Below are 11,653 nucleotides of genomic sequence, written 5' to 3'. Positions count from 1 at the left end.
TTATAGTCAGCAAACAACGGCTTTTTATTGCATTCACATGTGTATGTGAAGGAAGGAAGTACTTGAGTAATAATTGAAATGTTGCTTGTGGTCGTCAGGTGACAGGAGACAGCTTAGGTGGAACTGCTAGTGGTGGACACCACCTTGCCATTCACTGTCTCCGTGATTACCACCCTTCTCGAGGTTGACCTTGAAGTGCTGGTACTTTGGAGGGGGAGAATTACAGTTCTTGCATTTAATATCAGTATATTGCATCCATTTATAGAGTTAGTTGTTAGTTGACAATGAAGGAACAAAATAGTTCATACCAGACCCATTACCTACTCTCTCCGTCCAGCAGCCTCCTGTATTCTGTAATCTCCATTTCCAGCCGTGTCTTGATGTCAAACAGCATTTTGTATTCTTGGCTCTGTCGTTCCATGTCACCACGCAGCTGCGTCAGCTGATCCTCCAGACTCGTCACCTGCATCTGGTGGCCCTGGAGCTGCATGGAATACCGTGCCTCTGTCTCAGCTAAAGTGCCTTCCAGAGCCGCTTTCTGGAGGAGAAAGGGTGGAGAGAAGGGGCATGTAAAAGTGAGGGCGTGAATAAACTGAAAACTACTGTGGTTGCATTAAATTGCATGTAAGATTTGCTCCAGATCGTTGTCTATTACCATGCTGAGTTGAGACTGTAGCTCGATCTCCAGGCCCTGCAGCGAGCGACGGAGCTCAGAGATTTCTGACTTGAATGTGTTGAGACTTTCGGTGTGGGCGGCCACCTCCTTTGTCAGCGTCTCTGACTGCAGTAGACATTGGAGAACATCAGTGTCATGTATAACCACATATGTTACATACGTACCAGTCAATGAGACGTTACTTAGACAATAGATATCACCACCAGGGTATTGGTTTATTACCTGTGTTTGGAACCAGAGCTCCAGCTCTTTTGGTTCTTAGCGGTCACAGCCTCATATTGCCCACGCATGTCAGCAATAATGCCGCTCAGGTCTGGCTGTCGTTTTGCGTCCACCTCCACATTGATCTGTCCACTCATCTGGCTTCGCATGGCTGCCAATTCCTGTTGAATAAGAGGAGATTGTTAAAAGGAGGGTGTTTGAGTTAGTTTTTTTCTACATTCGAGACATTCATGCAAACTAAATGCAAACCCACTGCTGTCAACCATTCACTACCCACCTCCTCGTGGTTTTTTTTGAGGAAGATCAGCTCCTCCCTGAGGCCTTCTATCTGCATCTCCAGGTCTGATCTGGCCAGTGTCAGCTCATCCAACAGTCTCTTGAGACCGGCGATATCTGCCTCTACTGATTGACGCATGGCTAGCTCATTCTCATACCTGTGAGGCAGCAAGATATCGGACATTTGCAATCACTGTGTACATCTTCCACGTATTGGTTCATGGTGATTTCCAATTTATTATGTTTTAGATACTTTCTGTGTCTCATATCTGATACTTACTTGGTTCTGAAGTCGTCTGCTGCCAGTTTTGCATTGTCAATGGAGAGATAGATGCTTCCATTGGTACGGGTGGCTTCCTGGATCTGTGTGATGAAGTACGGTTTCAGTTGACATGATAAATGCAATTCTTATTTCAAACTGTCTGTGTGAGACTCTGTAAACATAATACTCTCCTCATATTACATAGTAACAGTCTCTACAAAATCATACAATGCTTCATTGTTAACATATTCATCCAATAGTTGCATTGCATGGTAAATTACAGTGCGGCATGCTTTGGGACCACATTCAGGAATCAGAGGTCATGTGACATACCTTTCTGTGCAGGTCAGCAATGATGGCCTCGAAGGCAGAGTAGTCACGAGAAGTGGGGGAGCTCTTACTCTCCAAGAACTGGCGGATTTTGAACTCCAGCTCACCGTTGGCCGTCTCAAGGCTGCGCACCTTGTCCAGGTAGGAGGACAGGCGGTCGTTCAGGTTCTGCATGGTGGCCTTCCCATTGGTCCCAACATGGATGTCCATGCCACCACCTCCGCTGAAGCCTCCACTCGCTCCCCCTCCCATGCCATAACCACCTCCACTGCCAAAACTAGAGGACACAAAATTACCAGACGATACAGAGATTTTTGATCCACCTGCACCACCATGCATGCTCGAAGCATAAGAAGACCGTGGGTGCATGGCCTCCAAAATAGCCTCCACCAGAGGATCTGACAGATCGAGACATGGAATAAGCGCTGGACATGGTGAAGACTGCTCGGGAGATCTGCCTTGGAGAGAATGAGATGGACTAAGATGCTCAGCTCGCCCTCTCTCCCCTTTTTATCTTGCACAAGGCTGCTCCTCTGGTGTGGGAGGGGAAGGGCAGGGCAGGACTGACAGGAGGAGCATTACCTAAAATGGTTGCTCGGTCCCACCCATCACACACACCCTGCAGGTTCATTTGTGTGCTGATCAGAAGAAGAGAGAGGGATTAAACTTAATCCCATTTTGTTACAAAATGTACTGAATTCTTTAAAACCTCACAACTTTCTGCAAACCTTATACAATGGCTTCATTTTTCCATTCATCCTTTTCCCCATGTAGTACATTAGTGTGCATGAAGACAGGGCATCCCTGTGAACCTTTATCTTGTATTGCCACAAAGTATACTGTATTGTAAAACAGCCACTCGTGTTACTGTCAACCTCAGGTTAGTTGTCCAGTCAAATCTGGAAGTTTCTCAACTTCAGGTAATGTGACTTTACTTTGTGCCATGATTCTTGAGCAAGACTGTTATGATACCAAGTCAACAAGCACTGTCATTATAATCAATGTCAAATGGATCAGTATGATACGTGTTTTTCACTTGACTGTCCCAGCACACCACTTCTCACACACCTCTGTCTATCGGTGTTATTAAGCATAAACATATGATTTTAAGAATTGGTTACTTTAGTTAGTCATTAGTTTCAGTTGTGTTCACATGTTAAACTTTATACATTATTTGTATGTTTTGCTCAACAATAGTTTGTATAGACATCCGTGATGTAAGTGGATACCTGGCCTTAGACAAGACCTTTTCTTGGCATTGTACTTTGGCATGTGCAGATATTTACAGTTACGGCATTACTTTTTTAAACGAAATTCGGAAACATGAGGTAACTATAGAACAAAACGAAATAATACAAGTGACAGTACGGGCATACATGAGTAGCTCTAAATCAGTCATTTCAAAAGTTTACCAGGGAATTACAAAGGCCAGAGGAGCCACCACAACATATATCAAGAAGAGATGGGAGAAAGAACTCAAAGATGAAGCACCCAACTCAACAATGGGAGAATATGTATGAACCAGCGTTTTCTACTTCTTGTTCTATGAACTGGCGTGAATACGGCTGGAAGAACCTAGTTTGTTTCTTTTTTTTCCCCAAAAATGAAGACCTACTCAACTACATCAAACCATACATGCTCAAGAAATTGTGGAAGGGAGAGAGCAAATCACCACCATATCTTCTTTAGCTGCCCCAAAATACAAACATTTTGGGAGAGCACTTGGACAATTAATGCAACATATTCTGGGTCAGCAGATTACATTCACATGCAAAATCTCTTTATTTCGGCGATCTACCAGAAGGAATAACGAAATGACAGGTACCAGTCTGAAAATATTAACAGTAGCAGCAAAAAAAAGCATCACTCGTAAATGGTTACAAACCGACCCACCCTCAATAGAAAACTGGACTGAAACCATTAAAGAAATCCACGAGAAGGAAAGAATGACCTTCCTTCTGAGACTAAGAAAGGACCCAATACACAGCAAGATGGACAAATTGGACCATATATATGTCAGAATAAGGACATTGGCAGGTGAATCGCCCTCCCTAACCTCACCAGTTTTCTCATAAAAAGACAAGCACTATTCTTAACTAAGATGTACCTCTATAGATATATCTTTAGATCCAAGTATAAGAAACCCTGTGACGAGAACTCTTTGAATATATATGTTTTTATATCTGATTGTTGGACCGAATTTATGGTTGGCACGATTGACTGATAAACAGTGTTGAAGTGTTGCATGTTTGATATGATTGTTGTTTTTTTCTTATTATTTGTACTTATTTATTTGCTTAAACGTTTACTTTATATTTAAATATTTCCTTATGGCCAGACTTGGCCAGATGCATGCTTAATGTCTTTTATCCTTCTTTACTTTAAAGGAATTATTTCTTGTCAAATTGTACAAATACCTAAATAAAATACTAAGTATAATACATTTTAAAAAAGAAGAAAAGTAATCAAGACAATCATTAAATGAACAGTTCACCCAAAAATCTAAATATATTTCATCTTACCCGTCATAGTATTGAATCAACCTAGATTGTTTTTGGTGTGAGTTGCCTTGTTTTGGAGATATCAGCTGCAGAGATGCCTGCCTTCTCTATAATATAATGGGACAAGATGGGACTCGGCTTGTGGTGCTCAAAGAGCCCAAAAAATGCATTTGAAACTCACAATAATGTTTTTTTCCAGAAATCATGACCCGATTGCTCAAGATAATCCACAGACCTTGTCGTAAGGCAGTTTCATGTCGGATCTATAGTTGTTCCACCATGAAATTGTTCACAACAGTAAACATTACATATTCAAACATAATAAATAAAATAAATACATGGGCCTGTTTGAAATGCTCCCTCGTTTCTGATTTATACTTCCGTTGCCAGGAAATTTGTCGCACAGCGTCTGCAGAGTGAGAAAAGCACTGTTGATAGCCTCTCCTTTTTAAAAATTACTTTCTAACATTTATTCTGAGTCATACAGTCACTTTAGCTGGAACGCACACACCTACTCTAATGACTGAGAACAGTGCCGTTTGTTTGGTCTTTTTTAAATGCCCCTACTTGTACTAATGAATCTGAGCATTCCCGTCACGCTCTCAGACCAGCAAGCTAACACAGGACAGGACAAGACAACGATGAGACGACACGTTGACAGGGTCAAAAAACGTCTGCTTCCTCCCACACACCTGATTCTCATCATCAGGCACTTACCTATGTGCACTTTTCCCTTTATATTGTTTTAACCTTCTGACATTAACCCTGTGTTTAATGTCAGAATTGCATGTGTAAATTCACCTTGTGTTTCCCTCAAAGACAAAAGAAAAACAACAAATCTGCACCATGGCTCCATGGCTCCAACAAGTATAAATTGTTACTATAATAATAATAATAATAATAATAATAACAATAATAATAATAATAAAACAGACTTTTGAAAGGGCACTTTGCTAATTTTAGGAAAGCAGAATTGGATGCAACTTGAATACTGCTGCTGTGAAATGTGCATTTATACACGTCTCTTTTCTTTAACACCATGTTACCCGATGGGGACTAAAATGTTTAAAACAGCACTCAAATGCAGCACATGAAAGAGACTACATGAAAACATGTACATGCTGATACATGGCTACAATATAATTAAAAAGTAAACACCAATATTCCACAGTATCTGCCAAATTACATTGTACATTGTGTGGCTTCTGAGGCTAAAGTCCAAAACTCAGGATGGATATCAGCAACTTCATGTTCACAAGCCCAAATTTCTCTATCTTTGTACATCCAGGAGATAATGTGGCTGACACTGCTACAGCCTCAAGCTATTGGGGTTTTATTGAACAAGTTTTTCATACATATCAGTCATAATACTAACCTTTTTAAATACTTTAAGTAACTCTTCTCAGGACGAAGATGAAATATGTAATTTCATAAGACCTTTGCTTCATCTCAAAACCATGCCACTATAGACTTTATTTAGAAATAAGACACAAATAAGTCAAATTATAGTCAGCAAACAACGGCTTTTTATTGCATTCACATGTGGTATGTGAAGGAAGGAAGTACTTGAGTAATAATTGAAATGTTGCTTGTGGTCGTCAGGTGACAGGAGACAGCTTAGGTGGAACTGCTAGTGGTGGACACCACCTTGCCATTCACTGTCTCCAGTGATTACCACCCTGCTGGAGGTTGACCTTGAAGTGCTGGTACTTTGGAGGGGGAGAATTACAGTTCTTGCATTTAATATCAGTATATTGCATCCATTTATAGAGTTAGTTGTTAGTTGACAATGAAGGAACAAAATAGTTCATACCAGACCCATTACCTACTCTCTCCGTCCAGCAGCCTCCTGTATTCTGTAATCTCCATTTCCAGCCGTGTCTTGATGTCAAACAGCATTTTGTATTCTTGGCTCTGTCGTTCCATGTCACCACGCAGCTGCGTCAGCTGATCCTCCAGACTCGTCACCTGCATCTGGTGGCCCTGGAGCTGCATGGAATACCGTGCCTCTGTCTCAGCTAAAGTGCCTTCCAGAGCCGCTTTCTGGAGGAGAAAGGGTGGAGAGAAGGGGCATGTAAAAGTGAGGGGCGTGAATAAACTGAAAACTACTGTGGTTGCATTAAATTGCATGTAAGATTTGCTCCAGATCGTTGTCTATTACCATGCTGAGTTGAGACTGTAGCTCGATCTCCAGGGCCCTGCAGCGAGCGACGGAGCTCAGAGATTTCTGACTTGAATGTGTTGAGACTTTCGGTGTGGGGCGGGCCACCTCCTTTGTCAGCGTCTCTGACTGCAGTAGACATTGGAGAACATCAGTGTCATGTATAACCACATATGTTACATACGTACCAGTCAATGAGACGTTACTTAGACAATAGATATCACCACCAGGGTATTGGTTTATTACCTGTGTTTGGAACCAGAGCTCCAGCTCTTTTTGGTTCTTAGCGGTCACAGCCTCATATTGCCCACGCATGTCAGCAATAATGCCGCTCAGGTCTGGCTGTCGTTTTGCGTCCACCTCCACATTGATCTGTCCACTCATCTGGCTTCGCATGGCTGCCAATTCCTGTTGAATAAGAGGAGATTGTTAAAAGGAGGGTGTTTGAGTTTGTTTTTTCTACATTCGAGACATTCATGCAAACTAAATGCAAACCCACTGCTGTCAACCATTCACTACCCACCTCCTCGTGGTTTTTTTTGAGGAAGATCAGCTCCTCCCTGAGGCCTTCTATCTGCATCTCCAGGTCTGATCTGGCCAGTGTCAGCTCATCCAACAGTCTCTTGAGACCGGCGATATCTGCCTCTACTGATTGACGCATGGCTAGCTCATTCTCATACCTGTGAGGCAGCAAGATATCGGACATTTGCAATCACTGTGTACATCTTCCACGTATTGGTTCATGGTGATTTCCAATTTATTATGTTTTAGATACTTTCTGTGTCTCATATCTGATACTTACTTGGTTCTGAAGTCGTCTGCTGCCAGTTTTGCATTGTCAATGGAGAGATAGATGCTTCCATTGGTACGGGTGGCTTCCTGGATCTGTGTGATGAAGTACGGTTTCAGTTGACATGATAAATGCAATTCTTATTTCAAACTGTCTGTGTGAGACTCTGTAAACATAATACTCTCCTCATATTACATAGTAACAGTCTCTACAAAATCATACAATGCTTCATTGTTAACATATTCATCCAATAGTTGCATTGCATGGTAAATTACAGTGCGGCATGCTTTGGGACCACATTCAGGAATCAGAGGTCATGTGACATACCTTTCTGTGCAGGTCAGCAATGATGGCCTCGAAGGCAGAGTAGTCACGAGAAGTGGGGGAGCTCTTACTCTCCAAGAACTGGCGGATTTTGAACTCCAGCTCACCGTTGGCCGTCTCAAGGCTGCGCACCTTGTCCAGGTAGGAGGACAGGCGGTCGTTCAGGTTCTGCATGGTGGCCTTCCCATTGGTCCCAACATGGATGTCCATGCCACCACCTCCGCTGAAGCCTCCACTCGCTCCCCCTCCCATGCCATAACCACCTCCACTGCCAAAACTAGAGGACACAAAATTACCAGACGATACAGAGATTTTTGATCCACCTGCACCACCATGCATGCTCGAAGCATAAGAAGACCGTGGTGCATGGCCTCCAAAATAGCCTCCACCAGAGGATCTGACAGATCGAGACATGGAATAAGCGCTGGACATGGTGAAGACTGCTCGGGAGATCTGCCTTGGAGAGAATGAGATGGACTAAGATGCTCAGCTCGCCCTCTCTCCCCTTTTTATCTTGCACAAGGCTGCTCCTCTGGTGTGGGAGGGGAAGGGCAGGGCAGGACTGACAGGAGGAGCATTACCTAAAATGGTTGCTCGGTCCCACCCATCACACACACCCTGCAGGTTCATTTTGTGTGCTGATCAGAAGAAGAGAGAGGGATTAAACTTAATCCCATTTTGTTACAAAATGTACTGAATTCTTTAAAACCTCACAACTTTCTGCAAACCTTATACAATGGCTTCATTTTTCCATTCATCCTTTTCCCCATGTAGTACATTAGTGTGCATGAAGACAGGGCATCCCTGTGAACCTTTATCTTGTATTGCCACAAAGTATACTGTATTGTAAAACAGCCACTCGTGTTACTGTCAACCTCAGGTTAGTTGTCCAGTCAAATCTGGAAGTTTCTCAACTTCAGGTAATGTGACTTTACTTTGTGCCATGATTCTTGAGCAAGACTGTTATGATACCAAGTCAACAAGCACTGTCATTATAATCAATGTCAAATGGATCAGTATGATACGTGTTTTTCACTTGACTGTCCCAGCACACCACTTCTCACACACCTCTGTCTATCGGTGTTATTAAGCATAAACATATGATTTTAAGAATTGGTTCTTTAGTTAGTCATAGTTTCAGTTGTTTTCACATGTTAAACTTTATACATTATTTGTATGTTTTGCTCAACAATAGTTTGTATAGACATCCGTGATGTAAGTGGATACCTGGCCTTAGACAAGACCTTTTCTTGGCATTGTACTTTGGCATGTGCAGATATTTACAGTTACGGCATTACTTTTTAAACGAAATTCGGAAACATGAGGTAACTATAGAACAAAACGAAATAATACAAGTGACAGTACGGGCATACATGAGTAGCTCTAAATCAGTCATTTCAAAAGTTTACCAGGGAATTACAAAGGCCAGAGGAGCCACCACAACATATATCAAGAAGAGATGGGAGAAAGAACTCAAAGATGAAGCACCCACTCAACAATGGGAGAATATGTATGAACCGCGTTTTCTACTTCCTGTTCTATGAACTGGCGTGAATACGGCTGGAAGAACCTAGTTTGTTTCTTTTTTTTCCCCAAAAATGAAGACCTACTCAACTACATCAAACCATACATGCTCAAGAAATTGTGGAAGGGAGAGAGCAAATCACCACCATATCTTCTTTAGCTGCCCCAAAATACAAACATTTTGGGAGAGCACTTGGACAATTATGCAACATATTCTGGGTCAGCAGATTACATTCACATGCAAATCTCTTTATTTCGGCGATCTACCAGAAGGAATAACGAAATGACAGGTACCTCCTGAAAATATTAACATTAGCAGCAAAAAAAGCAATCACTCGTAAATGGTTACAAACCGACCCACCCTCAATAGAAAACTGGACTGAAACCATTAAAGAAATCCACGAGAAGGAAAGAATGACCTTCCTTCTGAGAATAAGAAAGGACCCAATACACAGCAAGATGGACAAATTGGACCATATATATGTCAGAATAAGGACATTGGCAGGTGAATCGCCCTCCCTAACCTCACCAGTTTTCTCATAAAAAGACAAGCACTATTCTTAACTAAGATGTACCTCTATAGATATATCTTTAGATCCAAGTATAAGAAACCCTGTGACGAGAACTCTTTGAATATATATGTTTTATATCTGATTGTTGGACCGAATTTATGGTTGGCACGATTGACTGATAAACAGTGTTGAAGTGTTGCATGTTTGATATGATTGTTGTTTTTTTCTTATTATTTGTACTTATTTATTTGCTTAAACGTTTACTTTATATTTAATATTTCCTTATGGCCAGACTTGGCCAGATGCATGCTTAATGTCTTTTATCCTTCTTTACTTTTAAAGGAATTATTTCTTGTCAAATTGTACAAATACCTAAATAAAATACTAAGTATAATACATTTTAAAAAAGAAGAAAATAATCAAGACAATCATTAAATGAACATTTCACCCAAAAATCTAAATATATTTCATCTTACCCGTCATAGTATTGATCAACCTAGATTGTTTTGGTGTGAGTTGCCTTGTTTTGGAGATATCAGCTGCAGAGATGCCTGCCTTCTCTATAATATAATGGGACAAGATGGGACTCGGCTTGTGGTGCTCAAAGAGCCCAAAAAATGCATTTGAAACTCAACAATAATGTTTTTTTCCAGAAATCATGACCCGATTGCTCAAGATAATCCACAGACCTTGTCGTAAGCAGTTTCATGTCGGATCTATAGTTGTTCCACCATGAAATTGTTCACAACAGTAAACATTACATATTCAAACATAATAAATAAAATAAATACATGGGCCTGTTTGAAATGCTCCCTCGTTTCTGATTTATACTTCCGTTGCCAGGAAATTTGTCGACACAGCGTCTGCAGAGTGAGAAAAGCACTGTTGATAGCCTCTCCTTTTTAAAATTACTTTCTAACATTTATTCTGAGTCATACAGTCACTTTAGCTGGAACGCACACACCTACTCTAATGACTGAGAACAGTGCCGTTTGTTTGGTCTTTTTTAAATGCCCCTACTTGTACTAATGAATCTGAGCATTCCCGTCACGCTCTCAGACCAGCAAGCTAACACAGGACAGGACAAGACACGATGAGACGACACGTTGACAGGGTCAAAAAACGTCTGCTTCCTCCCACACACCTGATTCTCATCATCAGGCACTTACCTATGTGCACTTTTCCCTTTATATTGTTTTACCTTCTGACATTAAACCCTGTGTTTAATGTCAGAATTGCATGTGTAAATTCACCTTGTGTTTCCCTCAAAGACAAAAGAAAAACAACAAATCTGCACCATGGCTCCATGGCTCCAACAAGTATAAATTGTTACTATAATAATAATAATAATAATAATAATAATAATAATAAAACAGACTTTTGAAAGGGCACTTTGCTAATTTTAGGAAAAACAGAATTGGATGCAACTTGAATACTGCTGCTGTGAAATGTGCATTTATACACGTCTCTTTTTTTTACACCATGTTACCCGATGGGGACTAAAATGTTTAAAACAGCACTCAAATGCAGCACATGAAAGAGACTACATGAAAACATGTACATGCTGATACATGGCTACACTATAATTAAAAAGTAAACACCAATATTCCACAGTATCTGCCAAATTACATGCAATAAAAAAATATTTTTAATAAAATGACTCCCAATGTATTAAGTGATGCAGAAATCATTACTACATCTTGCCTGAAATGTCCAGATATTTGTTCAGTTTTATTGTCATACTGTACCCTGTGTAACCATGTCCAATTGTATTGGTATATAGTGAAACACTGATTACACCATAACTCTAGAGTATTACACTGGACATTGCAGTCTGTAATTGTTGTGAGGTATTAAGGTTATACAGTTCTACACTGTAGCTATATTGTTCCCCTTTAAAAAAAAGGATTTATTTTGAGCATGCATGCTGTCTGCAGTAGAGTTGTACATCTGGTAATATATGTACCTATGTCCCTGTATTATATTGTATTGTATTTTATATATTGTTGTTGTATTTGTGTTTATTGCTTTATGGACTCATGAGTCTGGAATAAAAGAAAATATATTTACTGCTG

At 40.7% G+C, this 11,653-nt stretch overlaps 2 protein-coding genes across 2 annotated transcripts; both read right to left on the bottom strand.

Moving 5' to 3' along the window:
* On the bottom strand, positions 1-2,273 carry LOC117738705 (keratin, type I cytoskeletal 13-like). The gene is given in 9 exon segments (XM_034544804.1): positions 1-204; positions 321-538; positions 656-781; positions 899-930; positions 933-1,059; positions 1,176-1,332; positions 1,455-1,537; positions 1,770-2,127; positions 2,129-2,273. Coding segments are annotated over 9 exon segments (1,263 nt in total). The 5' UTR covers positions 2,200-2,273; the 3' UTR covers positions 1-113.
* Positions 2,274-5,818: 3,545 nt separating this feature from the next.
* Positions 5,819-8,048, bottom strand: LOC117738773 (keratin, type I cytoskeletal 13-like). Its single transcript, XM_034544919.1, is given in 10 exon segments — positions 5,819-5,933; positions 5,935-5,976; positions 6,093-6,310; positions 6,429-6,461; positions 6,463-6,528; positions 6,531-6,557; positions 6,675-6,836; positions 6,952-7,108; positions 7,231-7,313; positions 7,546-8,048. Coding segments are annotated over 10 exon segments (1,266 nt in total). The 5' UTR covers positions 7,975-8,048; the 3' UTR covers positions 5,819-5,884.
* Between the last annotated feature and the right edge of the window lie 3,605 nt (positions 8,049-11,653).

The sequence above is a fragment of the Cyclopterus lumpus genome, chromosome 1 (genome assembly GCF_009769545.1).
Source record: "Cyclopterus lumpus isolate fCycLum1 chromosome 1, fCycLum1.pri, whole genome shotgun sequence".
In the NCBI taxonomy this organism is placed as follows: domain Eukaryota; kingdom Metazoa; phylum Chordata; class Actinopteri; order Perciformes; family Cyclopteridae; genus Cyclopterus; species Cyclopterus lumpus.
Note: the sequence above shows the minus strand (reverse complement) of the source record. Positions and strands in the feature narration are given on the sequence as shown.